The 26578-nt window shown below is 48.2% G+C and overlaps 1 protein-coding gene across 2 annotated transcripts in view; it reads right to left on the minus strand.

The window, feature by feature from the left end:
- Nucleotides 1–26578, minus strand: part of pleca (plectin a) — a 92481-nt gene that overhangs the window by 65640 nt on the left and 263 nt on the right. Inside the window, exon 1 of one of the 2 annotated variants that reach the window (XM_079749060.1) lies at nt 15577–15665. The exons of the other annotated variant lie outside the window; for it this stretch is intronic. Coding sequence (XP_079605186.1) covers nt 15577–15622 — 46 coding nt within the window. The 5' untranslated portion in view covers nt 15623–15665. Of the gene's footprint in view, nt 1–15576; nt 15666–26578 lie in introns of those variants that run through there. 2 annotated transcript variants of the gene reach the window in all.

A 26578-nucleotide genomic window follows, 5' to 3' on the forward strand; every position in this document is an offset into this window, starting at 1 on the left:
ACGAAAGAATAAGGAAGTACATACTTAAACTGCAATTCATAAAACACATAATGTAATTTACTTGTCGAGCAGGGACGTTACCAATTGTTATTGGACCTTAATCACTGGGGCTAATGGTCTGTCCTTCCACGAGTCGTAACAGGACAAAATCAATCCATAACTATCACAAGGTAATCACATTACGCAGTGTCCCGCCATAACTCAGACACAAACACTCCGGGACCATGGCAACGGTTATGTGATCACTGTCTCAGCAAAAAGAACGATGGCGAGAACAGGAGGGGGAGGAGCCTGTGAGGATGGAGGAGCATAAGAAGAGAAAGGGGTAAAAGGTGTCCATTGGGGAGGATGAGGGAACCAGAGGGACCGTCACACTTTCTAGGGAGTCCCACCTGGTGGCTCCTCCACTCCTTTGGTCTACTCGTTCGGGACTCCTTGACCCTAGGCCCTTGATTTGAGGGATGTCATGAAACAGAGCACCTTCAGGCGGCTCGCCCCCTGGAGCTCAGGGGGCGAGTACCAAGGTGGCTTGTCCTTGTTGCCACCGTGACGCCATCTTGGAAGAGGACCTCCCCGATGATTCTCAGATCTATCAGATTCCCGCCGCCATTATTCCCTCAGTTTTCTTGGGACCACTCACCAAGTGTAAAGAACCACAATGATGTCCCGTTTATTACATGCCACACAACTACCGACCGCATGATTTAACTCAAATCAATGTTTTCCCCGAGAATTTCAGATTTTCTTTTTTATTGCTACCCATTCTGATGGGGCAAGTGACAGATTTATGCACCCAAGCTGGAGACAACACGGAGGGAAGAAGAAGGCATTGCAACCCAGTTGACAATCTCTTCCTCTGCAGCTGGTTCAGACAGAAACCAGAGAGAGAGAGAGAGAGAAAGAGAGAGCGAGAGAGAGAGAGAGAGCGAAAGAGAGAGAGAGAGAGAGAGAGAGAGAGAGAGAGGGAGAGGGAGAGGGAGAGAGAGAGAGAGAGAGAGAGAGAGAGAGAGAGAGAGAGAAGGAGAGAGGGAGCGGGAGAGAGAAAGAGGGGGAGAGAGAGAGAGAGGGCGAGAGAGAGAGAGAAAGAGAGGGAGAGGGCGAGAGAGAGAGGGAGAGAGAGGGAGCGAGAGAGAGGGAGAGACAGACAGAGAGACAGACACACAGACAGAGGAGAAACGTACCGGTTCAGTAAAACAAGGCGTGTAGACCAGTGGATGCAAATGAGGAGGAGGATGACAGAGCCACCGGTCCCCTCAGAGTACCGGACTGCGTCTCTCCAACAGGCCAACGAGGCTCCCCGGGGACCCGTCAGGGGTCCTTGGGGCCCATTAGGCCGAGATGAGCACCATGTGGTCCAGGGGACATCAATAGATGCCAGGTCACTATTCATTGCTACGATAAAGATGACGAAGTAAGTCATTCTCCTCATACTGCTGTGTCAAGCCTTCTAGACATTATATGTCGCCTGATGATGTGATCAAAAGTATATATATACTTTAAATTAATAATAATAAATATAATTGGGCTTAATGTGGCACTTTAAGTGTAGCCGTATACGGTAAATGAAGAATAAGAATGAATGTAAAGATCACATATTTAGAGCAGTTATACACTACTGAGGATGTTTCAGTGACTCAGGTGTGAAATATGCACCTCTATATTTATATCTATGTTTGGCTAAATAAATATGGTTCTTCCCTGAAGACTACATCTCCACACTATATATGATGCTATATATAACACTGTTAAACTACATGGATCTCTCCCAGCTCCCTCCGGGCCTCAGACAGTGGCTCTGTATAAACACTCTGCCCGGGATGACCTTGTGAGAACAGCTAGGCCGGAAGCGGTCAGCACAATTATTTGGGTTTGAGGTAAACAAAGTTGTGACTCATCTTTTTGAACTAAAGATCTGCAAGATTCCAAGACTACAATGACTATGAGCCCTTTCTTTTCTTGAGCCTTCATCTCATCTGGAAGCAGTTTGATTTGATTGCACAGAGTGTGTTTTATCTTAGGTCAACTATGCCACCTAGGGCCCGCAAACTGCATCCATCGCTCTTTCAATTGAGCCAGAGTTAGGTACTGGTTCTTTCCAGGGAATGAACTGTGTTTGTCTTACACTTTAAACAGTTACAACCACACTAACTGGAATACTGACAAATCAACCATCAACCCCATCACCTCTTCCCAAAAAAACAAAAACAAAATGTGCCTGGCGGTACTCAAACTGCCAACCCACAGTAGACATGGCCAACTGCCGCCAAACGCCTGCGCTAATACACGCCAGACGACGCATTCTTCAAGTTTCATAACATTTGGCTGACTTTCGGGCAAAGGAGGGAGAACATTTGGAAACAGGGAGGCTAGGAGGTCCAAGGCAGCGCCCACATATGAGTTACGATCGGTATCTCTTCACAACGTCTCCCAGGATGAGAAGCACATGCTACGTTGTTAGCGCCAAGGTAGGGTTCATGTGAGGCTCTTGTTGTGGGCCACGCCCATTGAGTCCTGTGTATGAAACTGAGCTGTTTTCCCGACCAGTCGCCAAGCAGAAGAAGGCTGGGTAGGAATGTCATGGTGGGTTTGATCGAGTCAATCAACCAAGTGGGACACAAGTGGGAGTTTTTGTCTCTGAGCTCCAAAGAAAGGGTTGGGGTCCTGCGCATTGCAGATCTAGTTTCTGGTGGGTAAACAGAGTCAGTTACTCCCCACTGTATACAACCCCGCCCCCCCCCCCCCCCCCCCCCCCCCCCCCCACACACACACACACACACACACACACCCCCCTGATGAAACAAACCCACCCAGCCAAAGCTCCCCTGCCAAGCAAAATCTTCACCACCCAACCCCACCTGCTCAGGTGTGTAGTCACAGCAGACAAAACCACCTGTCGCCATTTATATGATAATCAAACGTGAATCTGTTTCTTTGGTGGTAGGATGCAGAAGGTCTAGGCGAGGACAAAGATATACCTATAAATATAATAATGTTGGTAATCAGAAGCAATTTCTTTACAATGTGGTTTGAGAATAACCACTCCTCCCATGAAACAAACACACGGAGCGGAGACTTTGGACACTAGTCTCTGATACACCTTTGTATGTTATGCGTTTACAATAACACAATGCTAATAATACTACACAATGTAGTAGTAGCAGCCTCCTCCAGTGTTCAAGAGGAGTCTAACCTTTGACACACTATAAAAGTAACAGCTACATTTCTGTGTAGGCGTGCATATAAAATGTAGTGGTATTATTATTATCAATCACACCTGGCTAGCCTTACTCAGACCAACACAAATAAGATAAGGGCTCAGGACAACCTCAAATGACCGCCCTCATTGCCTCTGCCATTGTTGCCGAGGAACTAGAGAATGGGGTGGTTAACGGAATCCGACTGAAACCCACGCAGTCAACAGTGTTCTCAGCGGATCAAAAGAGCCCCTAAATCTTCATCTCAACATTCCAGCCTCCTGGTTCACAGCAAGGGAAGGGAGTGTGTGTGTGTGTGTGTGTGTGTGTGTGTGTGTGTGTGTGTGTGTGTGTGTGTATGTGTGTGTCTTTCAGGCCGTAGGAAAGATCCTGCACTGTATTTAACTGTATTTAACTGTGTGGACGCCTGCCAGCGGGGATAGAGTTACAGGGGATATGCCCATGTACCGCATGTAAAACTCAATATGAACACACACACACACACACACACACACACACACACACACACTCACACAGGCAACAGGACACACGCTATGTACACATCCACAGTGACAGTTGCAGCCGGCAGTCTTCAACCATCACATTACGACACACTGAGTGTGCGCCTCTAAAGATACACAACCACACGTACGTATAAACACACAAACACACACACACTAAGATCCACGAACATGCATGCACAACTAAGGCTTCAACCAGCTAATAAATTAAAGACGCTTCAATCCATCTTTTTTATTGACCTTATCGACATTATCACCACCACATGTATGCAACCCAAAACATGAGCTTCAATTTAATCAACTTTAATGTATTCAATGTTTTGCTAGCTTTATGGTTTTGTTTGTTAAATAAACAACAATCTGTATACAAGATAAAAACTTCAATCCTAACTCTATCTCAGCATGAAGGCCTTGAAGCGTAACAAAATGTCGGAGAGTGGCACTGCCTAATGGAGGTTTTGGGTGAAAGATCTATAACAAGATAGCGGACAGCAGCAAACTGTCTATTTGATGATGATATCATTATGCCAACGCCCCACAGAGCCAAGATGGCCGACAGTGGCACACTTGCTCAGCTCTTGACCACGCCCCACAAAGCCAAGATGGCGGACAGTGGTAGACTAGCTAATGGAGGCAGAAATCTATACACCATCACCCCCCAGAGCCAAGTTGGAGGGCAAAGAGCAGCTCCACCACAACATTTATTTTTATGTCGCTTTAAAAGCGAACAGAACTCGCTGATTCTGATGGGTGATATTTGGCAGAGAAGTGGCTGTGAGGGGAATGCACTTTGGGGCCAGAGAAGTGCCATGGGGCAAGGCGATCCAGGCACGCTATTATTGTGATTTAGAGATCATTTGATCAAGTGCATCATGTGATGTTCCAAGAGGAAGTATGCCCTGGCAACCCAAGAGGAAGACATCTGATATTGTGGGAAAGTATGCCTGCCTATCTGTGTGTGTGTGTGTGTGTGTGTGTGTGTGTGTGTGTGTGTGTGTGTGTGTGTGTGTGTGTGTGTGTGTGTGTGTGTGTGTGTGTGTGTGTGTGTGTGTGTGTGTGTGTGTGCGTGCGTGCGTATGTGTGTGTGTGTATGGGTGTTTGGGCAGGTGTGCATGTGTGAATGTGCAGGCGTGTGCCTGTGACTGTGTGTGTGCGTGCGTGCATGCATTTGTGCGTGTGTGTGCGCACTCATATGTGAATGTGCAAGTGCATATGTGCGTGCGTGTGTGTGTGTGTCCATGTGACTGTCCTCTCAGATGACTCATAACCACCACCAGGGCGTGGTGGCTCAGAAATGTAACCGATTTCCTGTTAACCGTCCTGAAACATCCCTAAAGTATGAGTAAATATAGTCAGGGACCAGAGGGGTGAGACCAGAGGGGTGAGAGAGCAGAGGGGTGAGACAGGAGGGGTGAGACCAGAGAGGTTAGAGAGCAGAGGGGTGAGACAGGAGGGGTGAGACCAGAGGGGTGAGACAGGAGGGGTGAGACAGGAGGGGTGAGACAGGAGGGGTGAGACCAGAGGGGTGAGACCAGAGGGGTGAGACAGGAGGGGTGAGACCAGAGGGGTGAGACAGGAGGGGTAAGACCAGAGAGGTGAGACCAGAGGGGGGAGACCAGAGGGGTGAGACAGGAGGGGTGAGACAGGAGGGGTGAGAGACCAGAGGGGTGAGAGACCAGAGGGGTGAGACAGGAGGGGTGAGACCAGGCCGTCACCACGGAGAAGAGAGAGCAACACACAAAAGAGGATTCTTCTTATAGCAGTAAACAAACTCCTAATCAACCAGACTGTATAGATTACAGCCTAGATTACTATTACTATTACTAGCCCTGTCTGGGCTAGTAATAGTAATCACAGCCAACCCACAGTAGACATGGCCAACTGCCGCCAAACGCCCGCGCTAATACACGCCAGACGATGCATTCTTCAAGTTTCATAACATTTGGCTCGCACTAACCCTTCACAGACGTAACCCAAAATCACTGCGTAGACTGCGTCATGCTGAACAATAAATACTTAACTAAAATTAAATCTAGATTTACGTGTGCACTTATTCACATTTAAAGTAGCCTACTGCAAAAAGGTCAGGTGAGTAGAAGTAAGGAACTCCTGAAGCGAACAATGTGGAGTCAGGTCAGAAGTGCGCGTGTGCTCCAGAGGTTCACGGGAATATTTAATCGGTGCTCATGCCCGTCGCCCGAGGTGTACGAGCCGAGGGGCTTATCGCCGTGCTCCCCCCCCCCCCCCCCCCCCCCCCCCCAAAAAAAATCGGCGTGTCTTCACGGCGGTTGCTGCCGAGTTCGGCAAGAGTTTGCAATTTTTTGTTTTGATTAAATGCATTATGTAAAATATGTTTCCGTTATATCAAATAATAAATCTAAATATTGGTAGGGACAATCCTTTCTTTCCCAAAGTTGGTCGGGACATGTCCCTCCGTCCCTATGCAATCTAACGCCCTTGTATACACAACACTACCACACACACAGAATCCCTTCGCTACCACACACATGCACGCACACACAATCACCCCTTTACCACACATACAAACAATAACCCGACTACCACCCACACACACACATACACACAATCACCCCACTACCACAAACACATGCAATAACTCCACTTACACAGAAACACACACACACACACACACACACCCATAAACACACACACACGCGCTTATTTCCCCTCTTTCCTATAATAATCTCCCTTACAAACTCTTACCCCAAGATTGGAGTGCTTTATTTACAAGTGTTGTTGTTTTATAGGCGGCTATGGGTGAGTTTTACATGCAGTGGTTCGATACTTGGCAGCAGTGATCAAACCAGTAGAAGCAGTGTGTGCCCAGTGTGTCTTCCTGCTGTAAAACAGCAGGAAGAGTTACATCCCGTCCCTCTCCTCAGCCCCTCCCGGACGGCCCTGCTGGGTCGTGGGAGGACAGGGGGACACTGGGACGGGAGACATACGACGGGAGGGTCGGAGGGCCACAGCGCCGACAGGCTGTGTGGTCGACACACTGATCTGCAGTCCATCAAGGTGACTCCTGCAAACAGCTTCCGTTTGAAAGGCGAATGTGCCAAACTTGACTGCCGGATCGCTTCATCGCTTCCTCCAGCAGAGGGATCGTTCTGGGCGGAGCGACGACAACGACGCCTCTCAGAACTCATCACTCAATATTCATAATATGTCCAAGCTCGAACCGATAAATCCACTGTGGTTTTAATGGCAGTGGCTAACCTTGAGGAAGTGTGTGTACGCATGAGTGTAAGTGTGTGTGTGTATGTGTGTGTGTCTGTGCTTGTGTGTATGCCATGCATTTAAGTGTATGGAAGTGTGTGCGTATGTGTGTTTGTGTGTGCCATGCAAGTAACTGTGTGTTACTGTGTGTAAGTGCGTGTGCATGGAAGTGTGCATGTGTGTGTGAGTAGGACCCATTAGCGAGGTCATATACAACACCCTGCTCTCCTCTTAATCCCTGCGGTGACAGTTTCAGGGCTTTGCTTAAATGGACCCCTTCACCGGCCGCTGTGCCTCTATTCTATTCTATCACATACAAACACACACACACACACACACACACACACACGCACACACACACACACACACATGCGCACACACACACGGGCACAAGACTTATAATTGCTGTGACTTATAATCAAGTCATTAAGAAGAGTCTCTTGCCCGAAGCTGGTGTGGTGAACCCAGATAAACACATGACCAGGTATGGCTGGATGGTCATCTACTGGAGGATGATACAGTATGCTGGGGACGCTTGGGACTCGAACCCAGACAAGCCTTTGGCAAGAAGTTAAACCCCCCAGGCCGCTAGACTCTCATGCCCATTATACACACTAACAAAACACACACACACAGTATTCAGAGAAAAGCCTCGTCTTTCTTCACATCCACCATGGGTATGGTGAGTCACCCTCACCATCCTGGTGGGGGGGGGGGGGGGGGGTCTGGAGGGTACAGCGGACCCAGGCGCCTCGCTGGCTACTGCGGGGTGTGTATGTGTGACTGTGTGTGTGTGTGTCTGTGTCTTTGATTGTGTGGGTTTGTGTGTTGCGTGCTATTGTGTGTGTGTGTGTGTGTGTGTGGGTGTGTACGTGCCTGTGTGTGTGTGAGTGTGTGTATGTGTGTATATGTGTGTGTGTACGTGTGTGTACGTGCCTGCCTGTGTGCGGGTCTGTATGAGTGTGTTTGAATGTGTGTGTGTGTGTGTGTGTGTGTGTACGTGCCTGTGTGTGTGTGAGTGTGTGTATGTGTGTGTGTGTGTGTGTGTGTGTGTACGTGCCTGAGTGTGTGTGAGTGTGTGTATGTGTGTGTACGTGTGTGTACGTGCCTGCCTGTGTGCGGGTCTGTATGAGTGTGTTTGAATGTGTGTGTGTGTGTGTGTGTGTGTGTGTGTGTGTGAGTATGTGTGTGTGTGTGTGTGTGAGTGAGTGAGTGTGTCTGTGTGAGTTTGTTTGAATGTGTGTGTGTGTGTGTGTGTGTGTGTGTGTGTGTGTGTGTGTGTGTGTGTGTGTGTGTGTGTGTGTGTGTGTGAGTATGTGTGTGTGTGTGAGGGCCCACTCTGCTGGCAGACCTCCGCTGCAGGCTCGTTCTGGCCGTGGTACAGCAGGGAGATCCAACTCACAATTACAGCCCAAAGTCAAACGTCAGCAAAAAGAGGAAAGAGTGGAATAGTGGATGTTTTTTGGACAGGACGGCCAGAACTAAAATCAAACATACCCTTAGAGTTCCCTGGTTCAGTACGTCTGTAAGAGAGTCGCAATCTCTTGTTTTTATGAGGCGCACTCAGCGTGAGTATGTGAGATGACGTTGACTCAGAGAAATATCTTCAGTTACACACACACACACACACATTTACATTACTTGCTTCCACAGTTATTTACTATCCTTATTATCACTGGTTTCATGAAGGCTCCCAGTGTGTGTGTTGGGCCCTCCTTGATCATATGTGTTCTACCGCAGATGACGTGGATCTATTTAATGTTGTTTGTTTTGTGTGGTATTGTTACACTATGACTGCTGTTGTAAAACAAAGGACACACACACACACACACGCACACACACACACACACACACACACGCACGTGCGCACGCACACGCTCGCACACTGGCCGGGAGGACAGGTAGGACAAGCTTTGAACCAAAACACACACATCAGCTGTTGATGGATTGATCGTCATTAAAATCCCTTTACGACTACACTGGAAGAGAGCTATTACAGATGAAACAAGAAGCCCTCCCGCCCGCTGCAGTAGCGGCGCGTCAACACCGTCAGGTATTGTTGTTGTTGTTGAGTGTAGGCTACCATCGGGACTTGCCTGTTCACCAGGTGTGCAATGACCCCTAACGCAGCCTCACTCCCCATGCGCAACTGAAACACCCAGACGGGAAGCCTTACCTAGAGGAGACAAAAACACAAGAACACAGGAGATAACGGCGTTAGCATGCTAGGGAGACACGACGGTCAAGAGGATCTCCTCATCTCAGGGGTCATGTGCCAACTTCACTGATGAGGACACAGTAGGTGTGGCCAGGCTAGACTGTGGAGTATTTCAGTTATGAATTGCCACCGGTAGAAGGTGACATTGTTGTTGCTGTTACACTATACCCTGCTGTCTGGCACAGCGCAACGCACCGGCCACACCCGTCTGTGTGCAACCGACATTTTGCAACCTTTGTTGTCATCCAAGGTGCTTCCTACACAGTCTATTAGTTAACAATGTGTTACAGAATTTGGACTATCTTAATCAATCAAACAGTGCTTTGGCTAACTGACTCAGAAACACAAGCCTACGCAATTACAATTACGGCATTTAGCAGACGCTTTTATCCAAAGCGACTTACATTGGTTAATACACACATTGACACACCGATGGCAGAGTCAACCATGCAAGGTGACAGCCAGCTCGTCAGGAGCAGTTAGGGTTAAGTGTCTTGCTCAGGGACACATCAACACTCAGCTAAGAGGAACTGGGGATCGAACTAGCAACCTTTCGGTTACGAGTCAACTACTCTACCTCCTGAGCTAAGCCGACCCCACAAACCAATAAAAAAAATATAAAAGCTTTTCAAAATGGCAAAGTCATTGGAAAAGGGCTGTTTCTTTCCAACCTTTCAGTCTGAGTTCTCATAAAGCCTAACCTCTTTGTTGGCAAAAGAAAGTTTGGCCCAAGGCAATTAATCTGAGGGGGTCGGTAGCTGTATAAACAGCGACCCCTATTGTCATTTAAAAAAAAGCTCCGCTCAAAACTCAGTCCCTCAACTACACTCTCTCAAAGTATTGGAGAAGCCTGTTTCCACTTGAACCCATCCTGTCTGCCCCAGACAAAACACAGCGTATAGAGCAGAAGTACACCACATCTAGGAGAAAACACTAGCGGATGTGTTGCGTTACACTTGTGAACGTCAGGATCCAGGGGGCTTGAATTTGATTATGTAATGAGATCAGTAAGGCTGGGGGTCCACAGCTCTGCTCTGTGACCAGGAGCCGTCAGGAGAGTGGGGCCGCGGCCCGGCTGACAAACTTAATGCGATTACACTGATTTCTACTGACGGCGAGCTAATGGGGACCAGACGCCCTCCAGACTGAGTTATACACTCAAACAAGAGAGGGTTATTCTCGCTGCTTAAGTTATTCTGATTCGGCCCCGGGTGGGAGACGGAAAGCAACAGGCAGACAGACTCACACAGACACCACACACACAGACACACGCACGATGACTCAACACACAGGAACCAAAAGCCAATTTAAAAAGCACAATCTCTTAAACCATCAATAAAACGTTTTGTGGAGGAGTTAGACCCACCACTAGTGGTCGGTATTAACCGCAGAAACGTTCACGACAGTTTGACACTACGGTCATGGCTTTTCACGGAAGGGCAGGGAGAGGGGAGAGGAATCTTAAAGATGTGACTTCATCCAGCAAAGATTAAGTCTTCAAAGCACCTGAACGCCCACTAGCTCTTTGCTACCAAGGCAGCATTGTCATATGTAGTAGTAATTAACATGACTACTCTGGCGATGAGTCAATGCATTGCAAGGGAGGCACCGAAATCCAACTGTTAAACCTGAGGGGGAGGGTGTTAAATATGAATGTTCATGTTTAAAAATATCCCCTGGGAGAGTGTGTGGAGATGGCTGGTTTAACCTGTTCAATCAGCGTGTAACAGGTGTCCAGCCCCACCCAGCCCCAGAGTCCAATCAGACTACAGGCCAGATGAGGCTGCTTAATCAGCCATCCCCCACACACACACCCACAGTCCCACTGCAAACATGGCATCTGCAGGGTATAATTGAAACGTTGTTGAATTATACTGCAGTGGTAGTTAGTGAAGTTGATTAAGTGCTCGTCTTAAAGCTTTTCATTTAAGATTTAATTTGAGTAGGTTTGCATGCATTAAAGAGCATTTAAAAAAAAGATGATTGCTTGCACACAGACGCGCGCGCCTACTAGCACACACACATGCACGCGTACACACACATGCACACACACACACACACGCACACACACACACACGCACACACACACACACACACACACACACACACACACACACACACACACACACACACACACACACACACACACACACACACACAGAGCGCATTGGGGAGAGAGTAAATGTGCTGTATCGTCTGTTTGCACAGGAAGGGGCAACAAGGGAGAACAACGCATCAATTATGACATGATATCATGCATTATGTATCTCAGTCATTTTCAAAAATTCTAATTCTACGACTACTACTACTACCAGACTTGTTATCCTAATAGTTCTGGACAGTCTGACGTAGACCCTCTAGAATGTAATCTGTAATTTTAGGTTGCCTTTTGAATATCTGGCAGGGGACAACGGATGTAAGCGAGCCTCTCAGGCTAACTCTGGCTCGCTTACAGTTTGACTGTTGATTAGTGTGCAATGTCCCTGAAATAAACCAATCAATAAATAAATGAGGAAACGAATCAGGGAACTATGCCCGGGTGCCTAGGAGGATCCAGTCCGTCCCAGGTTATCATCAGGGTGTGGTCACTACCTCACTGTTCAGGAGCCCAACCAGGGTCAGGAGCCCCCCTAGCCCGGCTAACGCCAGACCTCACCTCAATCTACATTGAGAAGAGGTCTGGAAACCACACATTCATTTTCTCATATTTGAGGCGTGGTTTATGATCGCCCAGAGCCGTTTATTGCGCGCTACGTATGTCCATCATATGAGTTTGTACGTAGCTCATAGCTAATCGCATCAGCTATACCAGGTGACCTATGTAGAGCAACAGAAATTCGATGAGGAAGAAGACGATGGGTGTGTCGAGTAGACGTCGTCAACGTCTTGCCGTCCCTCCCCGTTCTTTGATTGGCTCCCTATCTCAGGCGAAAATCGGATCCATGGAATCCAGGCTGCCCAGCAGCGCGAAATGAAACCGCGCGCAAGGCAGCCTGGGTATACCCAGGCTAGGACCCCCCCCCACTCTGACCCCACAAAACCACCCTCTTCAAGGACACATTGGACCGCTGTAAAGAGAGAGCAGAACAGAGGGGAGGAATTTGATAAAAAATTGAACAACCTCAAAACATGCGCTTTCTCCTCCCCTAGGTTCCATGCAGAGGCAGCGGTTCCTTCAACCAGAACCGTTACTCTCACAGAGTGACTCCCTCCCTCACAGCGTACACACAAACTACCCTCACAGTTGTTGCCCTTGAATCTCAAACCTATGTGCCAGTTTGGACCCAACCTTACCCCGTAGGTTCAGAATTATTTTGCACTATTTAGAATTTATTTATCGTAAAGATTATTTATTTTATTTTACCTAATTTTATCCTTTTCTACTTATTGCACCGTAGGTCAGTGATAAACATCATTTTGATCCCTCTATTTGTCTTGTACATATTTTGGAATTGACAATAAAGCTGACTTTGACTTTTGATGTTCAGGAGGTCTGGGTCGGGGTCAGGGAGGCTGTCCATCGCTATGTCTGTTAAAGGTTCTGTTGTGGTTTCGGGAACGAAGCAGAATGTTCCAGGAGCTTCTCTAACAACAGAGGCGTGTTTACGGGCCCGTTGGGAGATGTCTCTGTTGAATAATAATACTGCCCTGATGTAGCTCAGGACTCAAAGACCACCGACATCAACAAGAGACATTTTATTCTCAGGATTTGGAGGGTTTGTTTTGATGTGATTCAAGGACGGAAAGGGAGACGGATGGAAAGAAAGGCAGAAGTAGGGGTTTTCAAGCACATATGGTGTGTGTGTGTGCGTGTGTGTGTGTGTGTGTGTGTGTGTGTGTGTGTGTGTGTGTGTGAGAGTGTGAGTGGTGATTAATATGGAAACAAATATGGAAAATAAAGAAGGAAAGAAAGAAACAAGGGCTTAATATCCAAGAAAGACAGCAAGAGAGAAAGAATATAATACATATTTTACCTTTTAAAATGATTAAGCTGACCTGTCTGTCTCGGTTCTAAGGTATTCAGAAGCTCCCTACGAGTCCAACAGATCTGGGCCAAGAGCCTGACAACAACATCTCAGAGGTGGAAAAACAGAGAGGAATGCCATCAGACGCACTGCATACCTGAAACACACTCAACCATGACAACACAACCGTAGATCAGCCCGACTGATCGTCAACAACAACCGTTAGAAGTCTACTATCAGGTACCCACGGGTCACTCTCTCCCCTCTGCAACCCACGCTCCAGGCTCTCTCCCCACCACAAGGGAATAAACGCCAGGAAAAATAGGTCTAAAAATCATGCTTTTCACACAGAGAGTGGTGCCGCCTAGAAAGTAAACAGAGAACACAATGCAGAGGGTTTGTTGTGTTGGGAGTGCGTTACGAGACGCCTGGCGATGGAGAAGGATGGGAGAATAAGAGGCTGGACGTGGGGGCCCCGCCTGCAGATGAAGGGGGCGGGTCCCTAGGGGCCAGGGGTCCGAAGACATAGAGTGATTCCATTGGCTGGGCTCAGCGGAGCGAGGGGGTCTTTGTCCCGAGCCCATGACAACACTCTCAGCCCATTCTTCAGGCTCCCTGTAAACACCCTATAAAATGCCCCCCCCCCTGCCCCCCTCCCCAGTCCATTCACAGCCAGGGACAGCCTCCAAGACCAGCGTCCGAACACAACATCCTTGCCATGAGAGCTGGGGACCTCAGGCAAACTCACACACATATGGACATGCGCACACACAAACACACACACACACACTCACACACACACACACACACACACACACACAAACATGGACACACACACACACACACAGACAGACACACACACAAGGACACCCACACCCCCCCCCCCCCCCCCCCCCCACACACACACACACACAACCACACACACACGGGAGGGCACTTTATAAAAGGGAAGTTACTAAAAAGGGCGTGCCAGCTTGTTCTCCAGACTAGCCCCAAGCGGCAGGCAGCTGTGAAAATAGTGGGTTTCGATCTTTATAAATACCACTTAGAAGAGATGTAAATAGTCATCACAGGAAGACACATTGATTGTGGCGCGTTGACGATGAGATGGAGGCTGATGTCGTCGCCATGCCGACAGAATGAGCACCGGTGGAAATTGAATGAGGTGATTAAACGTTATCGCTGCGGGGAATGAGGCTGGGGAGTTGGTCTTGAGCTTTTAACGGGGACAGCATGAGGGGGAGTTTGAATACATTCAAATGAGAGACTAGTTGGTTAAGACTTGTTTCAACTGTCCAATAAACAGAGAGCAACATGGTACAAGCTGTTGACAAGGGAAGTAAAAAAAACTGTTTTGCTTATTGTTTATGTTATGTTTTCTACCTTACGTTACTTTATGGAGCTTACAGAGTAGCACGCAAGTACATGAAAGATGTTTGAGTTAATTTGAGGCTAGTCAAGACCAGTCACACTGTGACCCATCTCATCAATCACCACTTATTTTTAGTTTTAAATTGAAGTAGTGACATGACATTAATCACGTCCAAGGTTCCAACCGCATTAGGAGCAAAAATAGAAAGTGTCAGGGAACGTCGACTCAAACAGTCAAAGTGCATATTGAACACATCATCACAGCTGCGGTTGGCCCCGGTTACGCCTCCATCTCCGGTCCAGAGGGCTGGGCTATGCGCCTGGCCGAATCCCATCCCCATCCCGTTACCGCGGCGATGCTGCAGCCTCTCTCTCTGCAGATCGCAGCGCAGACGCACTCCCTCCCTGCCGCATGCAGCATAAGCAGCAGCAGCTTCCACACGCAGCCGAAGCCGCGCACATACACACACAGTCACACAAACAAACACACATGCATAAAAAAACATGCTTGTCGACATGACATCAGAACATATTTGCGACCTCCAAACCCGGTCCACTGACTCCTGGACAAATGCTTGCCGTCACGCTCGGAAACAAAAGACAACAAAAGGATTGCGGGAGCTTTAATGCGTGACAAAAAACCCAGAGAGAGGTAGAGAGAGGGAGGGAGAGAGAGGGAAAGAGGATCAGAACGACTTTGTATTTAAAGCACCATTGTTGTTTAGCGCTAAACTTGAACAACACGTTTGCAACACAAGGTGCGCCTCTGGTGGCAAAGCATTGTGGGTAAAAACAGTGGTAAACAGATACAAGATGACAACAGCATTTGGAAACAGCGGAGATACAACTAAAAGGAAGAGGAGAAGAGAGGCGAGAGGAGGAGAGGAAAGGAAGGGAGATGAGAGAGGAGGAGAGGAAAGGAAGTGAGATGACAGAGGAGAGAGGCGAAGAGAGAGACAGGACGGGGACTGATAGTGGGATGACAGAGGAGGAGGAGAGAGCAGCCGAAGAAAGTGAGAGGAGAGAGGAGGAGGAGGAGGAGGGGGAAGGAGGAGGCAGCGGAGAGGTACCTTTGAGAGATGTGATCTCATGCTGTATAGAGCGCGAGCCGTCCATGCTCCTCTCCGCTAACGTGAGCTAGTGTCAGTCTCAGTGCCGGCTTGCTATTAGAACCTCTCCTCACTGTCCCGCTGGTAGGCTGCTAGGGTCTGCTGCGATCTGCTCTCTCTCTCTCTCACACTTCTCCTGCTCCTGCTGCTGCCTTGCTCTGCCTCTGATGCCGCAACAGAAGCCAGTCACTTTGTGTGTGTGTGTGTGTGTGTTTTCCCTCTCTCTCTCTCTCTCCTTTCACACACAATCTCCCTCGCTCGCTGTAAAGCAAAGGCAGTGCACCCTCCCTCCTTCCTTCCTTTCACTCCCCTTGACTCACCCCCCCATCCCCCCATCCCCCCTTCAGCCCCCCCACCCCCCCTCCCCCCTCCCCACACAACCCCTCCTGTCCCGTCTCATCCTCATGGGTTTTCACAGGGAGCTGTCTCGGCCAATCGGGGGCAAGCCCTATCTCAGCGGCGCGCCGGTCGCTATCCCATCAACCAATGCAGACGCTGCAGAGTCACGATGACAGATCTGATTCTGTTTTTATTCTGGTATTGATTCATTAGGGAGTGCTCGGGGAGAAGTATGTGCACCCTCTACTTCTGCAAGCCAAGGTGAAACCATGAGGTTGGTGTTTGGCCTTTTTCCCAAAGCATTTCTTAAATAATTGGGAGAATTAAGCTCAGGATGGTTTAATTATCGGGGTGAGCGATAAATTAAATGTGCCCGGTCTGATGTCTGACGTCTGATGAGGAAAACAGGTCAACTGAAGCACAAGAGAATCCAGCTGTCAAACGATCATAGTTTATGGTACCACGCAATCACCCCTCCTCTTGAACTGCTCTGCTGCTGACAGTGAACCTGTTCAATTATAGTCTTCTCAAGTAAATAAAAACACAGATTCCAACCAAGATCAATAAAGGCACGCCTATAGACATTTGAGCCAGTGTGTTCTGTCACTCCTCCAGCTCCTCTCTGAGAGCAGTCCATCTTTCTCTGTAAAAGAAAACAACGGAATAGTCTATTTTCTTTTGCACTCTGTGACTCAGCAGAAAGGAGCTTATTCCCCTCTGATCCAGCCGTGGGGGGACTGCTCAAATGTTCACAGAGTACTGCAGTGGGCTGTGTAGCCCGGGCAGCCAGGACTTAGATGACTCATGAGCAGGATTCATGTGACGGGATAAGAAGGTGTTCAGGTGTCAGTTGACACGCAAGACGCGCTAACGATACTGAGACCGCGAGCGCTGAGCCCTCGCGTTATTAAAGATGGCAGACGAGGACCGACTGCATTTGACTCAGCAGTACGGACCATCGCTCTGTGGAACTGGGCAAGCTGTGTGTGCATTTGTGTGTGAGTGCGTGCGTGCAAGCTTCTGTGTGTGCTTGTGTGCATGCGTGCGTGCGTGCGTGCGTGCGAAAGAGAAAGACAGATGCAGATGTTTTGTATTTCTGAAAATATAATTATATATATAAAAAAGGCTATAGGTATGAAAATATTATCAATGGACAGAAATACAGATCAACCGACGACAGATAGACAAACAGAAAGACAGAGACAGACAGACACACAGACAGAGAGAGAGGACTGATAAATCGATAGATAGATAGATAGATAGATAGATAGATAAATAGATAGATAGATAGACAGATAGATAGATAGATAGATAGATAGATAGAAAAGGAGCAAATATGTTGACTGAAACACTATTTCCCTTGGACTTCTCTTTTTTGACGTCTGTACTTGGTGGACAGTTAAGTTACACACAAAATATGGTTCTGAAGATGCATGGAAGTGGATCTCTTTGCCAGGCGGTGAGCATTTCACTAAACTTCACCCAATAACTGCTACCTCAACATCACTTACAAAGCCAGTAAACGCCTCAGATTACGACAGACATGATTGCTGTGTGGTGATCCAAAACATGGACCATTTCCCAGGCTAATAAGTACCTAGTTCATAGAACTGGTCATAATTCAGCTCCCTGTATAGATTACTTGGCTCGAGACATATGGCAGAACCTCTAAAAGTTCCACTGGGCTCACATGCTAAAAACATACGCACTCTTTGGATGAAACCTCGACCGTGTATATTAATTTTTATCTTAAAAAAACAAGAGAAGAAATGTAACAAGAAGGCGCGAACGATAAGACAAGGGATATATAAAGCAAAAAGATAGCATAACGTAACTTTCCTCTTCGGGGACATGTTTCACCAGCTCGCCCCCACTACGAGACCCATGACCTCAGCTGGTCCCTCACAGAGTCCTGCTGAATTCAACAGTCTGTCTCAGGGCTCCACCCACTTTCCCACACCCATCCTTCGCTCACCCCCCGTTCCAGTTCCTGTCCAAACGGCCAGCCAGTGAGTCACAGCGTGGTGGTGGTGGTGGTGATTGTGTGTGAGAAACTCTGATCTGAAATGCTCTCCTCTGACTCCTCTCTGAGCCTTGGCAAAGCCGCCTCGTCCCATTTATAGCTCTGGGGGAGCTAGGGCATCTTTCTGTGTGTGATGGTTTGCACGTGCACCAATGCCTGCATGTGTGTCTTTCTCTCCGTGTGTGTGGGTGTGTGTGTGTGTGCGCACAAGTGTGTTGGTGTGTATGTTTGCGTGCTTGTGTGTGAACTGCAGTTCTTGACAGAAGCTGGGAAACTATCCCCCTGGGCTGGGGAGGGGGGGTGAGGGGTAATACGTCTGTATGGTGATCAATAGGTAGATCGATAAAGGATCCCGTTTCGAGCTACTGCAGCAGAACAGCAGAAAGAAAAGAGAGAGGGGGGAGAGGGGAGGGAGGGAGAGGGGAGGGAGGGAGGGAGGGAGGGAGGAGGGAGGGAGGGAGGGAGGGGGTAGGTAGGAGGGAGGGAGGGAGGGAGGGAGGGAGGAGGTAGGAGGGAGGGAGGAGGGAGGGAGGGGGGGAGGGAGGGAGGAGGGAGGGAGGGAGGGAGGGAGGGAGGGAGGAGGTAGGAGGGAGGGAGGAGGGAGGGAGGGAGGGAGGGAGGGGGTAGGTAGGAGGGAGGAGGGAGGAGGGAGGGAGGGAGGGAGGGAGGGAGGGGGTAGGTAGGAGGGAGGAGGGAGGGAGGGAGGGAGGAGGTAGGGAGGGGGTAGGTAGGAGGGAGGAGGGAGGGAGGATGGAGGGAGGGCAGCGAGTGAGGAAGGAAGGATGGGAGGAGGGGGAGGGCGAGGTGTTGACTACTAGCACTGGTAGATTAACCCTTCACACGCCCATCAGGGCGTGGACACACACACGCCTCTTGAGGACTCAATCAATAGTAGACGCTCAGGGGCCGCAGACGACTCAGAGGGACATCGGGCCCTGGGGGGGTCCTCACAGGACAGAGTAGTAGTTGGGGTCCAGTCCCCCAGCCTACCCCCTCGAGATGTCCTCACCACAGCTGCCTCTTTGATCACATGTCTGACATTCCCAATAGTTAATATGGATCACTGTGTTCCATAGTGATTGAAATTCTGTTGAAATCAACCCATTGACCTCAGGCTGCTTAACGTGATGATTGTCAGTAGAGCGTCTGGATGCAGGATGTGCCTGCATTAGCTGCTGATAATGCGGATGCTAAATCCTTTGTTCCAGCGCTTAGTGCTACTGCTTGCCGGCTGCTGTGCCAAGAAACCCCTGACCTGTCTGGAGAACGCCGGCTCCACCACAGCATCCCGTCCCATCCTGCTCCTCTGGTCAAACGGGAGAAAGGCCTTTCTTCTCTACATGCGTCTACCAGGCCTCCACCTGCTGCCTGTCGACACGTTTCCCTTGACAAGTCTGTTTGGATAACAATGCTTCCTGAATGACTTGAATTGCACATCATGTGGTTGTAGAAGAAAGCAGTGAATATTTACAGAACCTCCTCATTGCTCAGCGACGATCCAAACAATAAATCTTGCTAGGCTTATTAACACGAGAAAATCAGGTTGCTTCCTCAGCCTACATTCAGTGCCCTCTTGTGGCCCCCGGCCAACGGGTTGAGAACCAGGGTTCTGGATGACTGGAGGCGAGGGCCCCAGCTGGTAGGAACCCAAGAGAGGGTGCTGACTCAGCTCTCCGGGGGAGATGATTAGGAGGGGGGGGTTACGGTATGTAAGTAGGGCCCCCCCCCCCCTGTGGGTTATGACAGGAAATAAACACAGCCCACCAGCTGCTCCTGGAGCCCCACCTGAAACGTTATCTCTGCTGCCGGATCGTATGGAGGACGGGGTTCGCTCAAAGGCCAAACACGGACGACCACGGCCGTCGCAGAACACAGTCCGATCAACAAATCAACAGATATTGATTATTGGCAGAAGGTCAGCAAAACACACAGAGGACTAACGAGAGAAAAACATGTCATTGCATAATTTAGCAGCTAAGTTAGCGACAGACCAATGGCTAATGGCGAATGAGGTCATTGTGCGACTCAAGTGATTGAGCACCACACACAAACCAACACAACACAAAACATTTCCTGGAAGACCTGAAGGCCTGACACTCCCCCTATCGCTTGGAACTAGACCCTTCCCGACGGTGAGAGGAGGCTATTTAAACAGTGATACGGGCCGGTCCATCTCTGATCCCATGGGGGAGCGGGGGGGGTTCTTGGCTCTGGGTCAAACCCAAGCGAATTCCTGACATGAGAGGACGCAGGTAGGGAGCTGGGCCGCTGGTTCAGGGCCGGTCGGGGAGAGCCGGGGATGCCATGCTGGGTACACCAGGCATTATAGGATCAGAGTGGAGCTAGGGCCGGGTGTAAATACAGTGCAGTACACCCCTGATACCTGAGACCCGGGAGGTATTCTGCTCCACCAGACCCGGTTTCATCACCCTCCATTGATCCATAAACGAACGGGCCGCATTAATAATTAATTTATTATGTAGAAGAGTGAACCGTGAAAAGTGAACCAAATAAACACATGACTGAATTGCACGAGAGAGAGAGAGAGAGAGAGAGTGAGAGGGAGAGAGGGAGAGAGGGAGAGAGGGAGATAGAGAGAGAGAGAGAGAGAGAGAGAGAGAGAGAGAGAGAGAGAGAGAGAGAGAGAGAGAGAGAGAGAGAGAGAGCAACAGTGAGAGACAGGAGACAGCGAAAGAGACAGAGAGAAACAGAGAAGGAGAGAGGTAGTGCACCTCAGTCTCTCTCAGGACAGGATAGCACAAGAATAATGTAGCAGAATATGGACACCAATTAAATTATAACTCCACCACCGAGACTCTGAGCTCTGGAGACTCCACTCATGAAACACCAGTGGAGTAGAGGCGATGGGTGGGGGGGGGCTTTTATTTTGGTGAACCAGGCTGAGTATCTCCATCTCCCTGAACAACCCAGCGGTAATGCCCACCCTGTGCCAGCTGCCTCCCTACTGAAAGCCCAGGAATGAGTCCGGCTTTGTGTTCCCAGCACCCGGGTGTTAGCGCCATTGTTCCACATACCAGGAGCCCTGGGGTGGCCCTCCTGGTGCCTGAGATACAGGTCAGTGCAGTACACGCAAAATAAATACACGATACAGATCAATACAAAAATACCTTCACGTTGAGCTAAGGTAACAGAGAGACAAAAGGTAGTTTATCTGTGACCGCGTGTGTGTCACAGGAGAAAGTAAAGGACAGCAAGAGACAATAATAATCTATCTATCAAATTAGATATTTTTGTGTGTCAACTGACTGATGTGACTGAATTTGGGCGGAGCCTATTGTATGTGAAACACTGTAGGACTACTAAATCCACGGAAAATTTAAAAAAGTGTTTGAAAGGAAGGTTTCCTGACTAACATTTCTCAGGAAATGTAAAATGTTCTTTTAAGCAACCATTTCAGCCTATCGTTCAATATCCTCAGACTGGTAGTGTGCAGTCAGGATAAAGTGACAGTTTGTCTCCGAGCGTATCCCGGCAACCATAATCTCCGTCCACACACAGCGGTGGATGACATCACCCATGCAGGCCTTCCCCATACACCCACCACACACACAAACACACAGACACACACACACGTACGCACAAGTACACAGACAGACACGTGCAAAAACGTTCACGCACGTACACAGACACACACACACACACACACACACACACACACACACACACACACACACACACACACACACACACACACACACACACACACACACACACACACACACACACACACATACACACACAGTAGCCAGTCACTGCAGTATATACAACCAGATGGAGGGGATTCTCACACACACGCTGGGTATTTGAAGACATGGTGGGAATGTAAATACATTGATCTCCTTTAACTAACAGAGGCTCGCCAAGTGATTGATCTCATCCTCAACTCGACCTCTTTCCACCCCCTCCTACCCCCAGGGCAGGAGAGTTTGATTGGCAATCTGACACTATGAGCTAGGGGCGGAATTAGCATTTAGAACTATATTAATCTTACGTACACACATAAACCTCACTACTGCACAGCACATTTCAGTTAATTACTAAAGTTATGCCATGTTTAGTGGGATGTTATTCAAATTAATTCATACCCTTGGCGGTTCAATAAAGAGGGGATTTACGACTTAAACCAGGAGCAGGAATTGCATCTCAGCATGTGTTATGGTACGAAAACACACATGTGACCGAGTGAAGAGAATGTGGGGCCATTCATTACCTCCATTATTAATGTCTATGACGGGCTGGAGCTATTCTGGGATATTACTCTCCCTGGCACAACTGCAGTATGCATCTGGGGACTGGGTATTAAACATGACTTATCCATTCCAAACAGACCGACCGACACACCTCTTCTTCGACGTTAGAACCCTTTTTTTGGAAGAAAGTAAACATTTCAGAAAATATATGCTGACACAAACAGGGCTGAGCGAAACATCCATATTATCGTTTAATCGTCTTTCATGTCTTTCAATGGTGTGTGTCGAAAACTGCTTCCAACAACCTTTTACACCATCTTCGCAGGACCGCGTGAGGTATCAGTCATGCGAGAAGGCCCCATTAATAACCAGGGGTTATCATTTTTTCCCCAGCCTCTGGACAGTGTGCCAAATCAGGCAACACCTACAAAGGCGATCCCCTTGGCCCGACATAACCTGTGGGATGATGTCTAGGTGTGAGCATAGATCATAACGGTGGGCCTGTGAACTGCATGAGGCAATGATGGAATAATGACTTATGCCCTATTTGCTTTATATTATTAATTTTGTTTTCTCCACACAAAAACAAAAAGGCTTTAATCTATTTATGTTCTTAGGATTTTGTAATTTAGAATATACTTTTATCTAAAGGAGCAGTTAGGGGTTAGGGCATCTTGCTCAAGGGTGAGCTCAGTTTTGCCTGCAGATGTTGGGGTTTGAACCAGTAACATTTCAGCTGGGAATCAGTCAATCTAACCAAAAGCCCATCCTTCCCCCCCAAATAGACACAAATTGATAAGGGCTTAAGTCATTTCTAGAAACTTTCTACGTACTTTAATTACCTCTGCTTTTTTCAATGAATGTTCAACGGTGTGAATTCAATGGTGGATAAAATAGAGCTAACCTTGACCTTTAACAAAGCAGTCATGTAGAAGTCCACAACGTTATTTAGCCTCCATTGTACTGACTTTAATTAGATTTTCCACAGGCAGTGATTGACGTCTCACTGTCAGCCTGCACATGCTAATTTGGAAGGCTTTTTCCGCTAACTATTAGAAGGGATTTATTTCTGATCTTGCGTGCTTCCGTTCATACAGCCCATAATAACAGCCGTACCCTGCAGTCCTGGTAACAAGCCTTCTAGCTGACGTTTTAACTGTCACAAGATTTAGTCTCTCATTGCTTGCATGAATCTATAATAGGGAGTTTTCTGAGTGTTATCCCAGAGCCTGGAAGTACTGTAAATAGATATAGTGCATCATTTATAATACTTTAACAATACTGCAGAATATATTTGGTAAGTATAACAAACTTGCTAACTGGCTCAGTTCTAAGAGCCCAATTCAAACTCTACGTTGTTCATCTGCGGGCCAGAGCAGAACCCAGTTCCTGTACACACACACGGAGCCCTGGGCTGTTCCTTACGCTAACAGCTTCCTGTTTGGCAGGAAGCAGCACACCGTGGTGCACGGTTGCACCACGGTTGGTTCCCTGGTCCATATTCACTGCTGTACAACCAGTCTAACCAGGTTTGCGTGTGTGTCTTCTTGCGTGTCTAGCAGCCGTGTAGCATACCTAGCGCACGCTATTTTGGAGTTTGAGTTTGCGTTGCAGGGAAAACTGATCTGAGGGGGTACTGGAAATGAGGTGGAGGGACGGGGGGGGGGGTGAAGGGGCGTGTGTGCTCGTCCGTGTGCGTGTGTGTATGAAGGTGGGGGTCCTCGGTGAACGCAACGCCTCAGCACCCCCCATCCCAGATGAATGAGCCACAAGACAAACTTAGCGCTGAATATTTATACCCGATACACATGCACACATGCACACACACGACCACACACTCACACACACACTCACACACAACACTCGTCACATACACAAATACCAAAGGGCCGGGATGCCACCGGGGACGGGTTCGGTTATCACTAGGTGTGAGACGGTGCTGCTGTGTTCCCTCAGAATGAGAGGGTCGCTAAGCTACTTCAAGCTAACAGGTCTGCTAACAAGCTAAGCTAACAGGTGTGCTGACAAGCTAAGCTAACAGGTGCAGTGAGATTGGACTACCGCCTGCTAAGAATCCTTGTTTTGACAGCCCTGGTGATCTCGGTCTTGAGTACTCAATAACAGAGATAAGCATTTTTTCTCCAGGGGGATTGAGAGAATGATTAACAGACCCTGAAGAGAGAGCTTTGTTTGGGGCTGTGACGCATCACTGTGTTATATCAGAACATCACAGGGAGAGGCCTGGTCCTGTCATAATACGGTAGCACTGTACTGACTGATCACCCAGATTCATGTGTGTGTTTTTTTTGTTCGCGTGCGTGTATCTGTATACGTGTGTTAAAAAATTCTGGTAAAAAAAAGTCCTCAAAGGCAGATCAAAAAAAACTCTAAAAATAACACCGCCATCCAGACGCTTTTATCAGACGTTTATTTTCTCTTTGATACGCTGATTCCCAAACGGACTCACGACAAACCATGAGTTTGAGTTCAAGCAAACACACGGTTCAAGCTTCAACAAAGCGGCGAACACTGGGTTGTCTGACATTTCAATGATGCAGATGCCCTGACAGCGAGCCCTCCATCCAGAATAGCCTTGAGGAGATCGCCAGGGATATATTAGTGATAACTATTTAAACAACAAGGCATATATTTAGCTCCCTCGCTCTCCCTAGGCAAATACATCCCTGGTTACTATTACAACATTGAGTTGTAGTCGCGATCGACACTGAGGAAATACACCTGCTGTCAAAGTTGACACAAACCCATAATCCAATCGTGGGGATTCATGACACAGAGTTAACGGCTTTGCTTCAGTTCTTCGCACCGATGACTAACGACGTAAGAAGCTAACAGGAAGTCAGAAGCGGCCACAGGAAGCTGTGAGAAACAGAGTAGGCACAAGCGGACCGGTGCCAAAGGGAGGGGACACCGCAGGAACGCTGGCAACAGTTGACTCTCACGGCATGGGAACTACTCTACCAGGCCTGGGGTCCCACATTACTGTGGGCATGGGGCACATAAGGTCTACGCTATGTATGGATAATGTCCCTGAAGTATGTAATTATCTATGGTCCCCACAATGTGTGGATAATGTCCCTGATGTGTGTTATGTCCTAAGGTCCCCACAACATGTGGATTATGTCCCTGAAGTGTGTAATGTAATAAGGTCCCCACAAGGTATTGATTATTTCCCTGAAGTGTGTAATGTAATAAGGTCCCCAAAAGGTATTGATTGTGTCCCTGAAGCGTGTAATGTAATAAGGTCCCCACATGTTATGGGACAATAATGTCCCTACATGTTATAAAGTATACTTTGAAAACTAGCTTACTCTGGCTGATTTCTTCAAATAGCATACCCTAGCTTTAAATGGCGTTCAAACATGTAGGGACATCGAATCAAGTGGACCAATAGTTGTATCCTGCAAAGTTTTATTTGTAATCTGAAACAAACATAGCATGGCTGCATTTCTTTGTTTATTCAGGGTCTCAGGCTAGACGGGTTCAAAGGGCACAGATTTAAAAAAAACGAACAGAAAGGTTTCTTGGTGTGGAAGTTTCTTGGGTACTTTCACACTATGTCACATGTTATGAGTTTCTGGGGTTCAGAAACTCTGAACATAACTTAAGTATTACGTTATGTGGACAATCCCTTCCAGGTCCACTTCCACAAGAGAGTCCCCAGAAGAGTGTCCCAGGAGGGTGTGTAACAATATGGATTTAGCCAGCAGCAGGTTATGGTGTGTTGTGGGGACTTGATCCTTCAACATCTGCTCCGATGCCCCGTCTCCTAACACCATCACCAGTCCATCAACCCCTCTGTTTTATGCAGGCCTTCAGGTGAAGAGTGGGAGACCGGATAACAACCTGGTGAACACCCTGTGTTTCTGATTGGCCGATTCATTAATCCAAACCAATCACTCATCAGGCACAACTCCTGTAATCTATAGATTAAGGAATCATTGTTCAAGTTAGACCGCTGGAAGTAAGGTGTTTGTTTCACCCCTCTTTCTCTCTCTCTCTCTAAAAGCAATGGATATATGAATAAATGATTATATCAATGATATTCCTACAATCTCTACAACACTTCCAACACTGGCTCACCCCACAAACACACATGCACACACACAGTTATACACACCTGCCTAACCTTCATCCCTCTCCTTTTCTGTCACACACACACACAAGAACACACACACACACACACACACACACCAACCCACACACACAAAAAACACAGACACAAGCATATCCGCCACAGGCACACACCCACCTCCCAGCCACGTGTGTCTGTTTTCTGCCGAGAACAGCAGCTGTGTATGTGTGTGTGTGTGTGTGTGTGTGTGTGTGTGTGTGTGTGTGTGTGTGTGTGTGTGTGTGTGTGTGTGTGTGT

This window comes from Pollachius pollachius (genome assembly GCF_949987615.1).
Source record: "Pollachius pollachius genome assembly, chromosome: 13".
Lineage (NCBI taxonomy): Eukaryota > Metazoa > Chordata > Actinopteri > Gadiformes > Gadidae > Pollachius > Pollachius pollachius.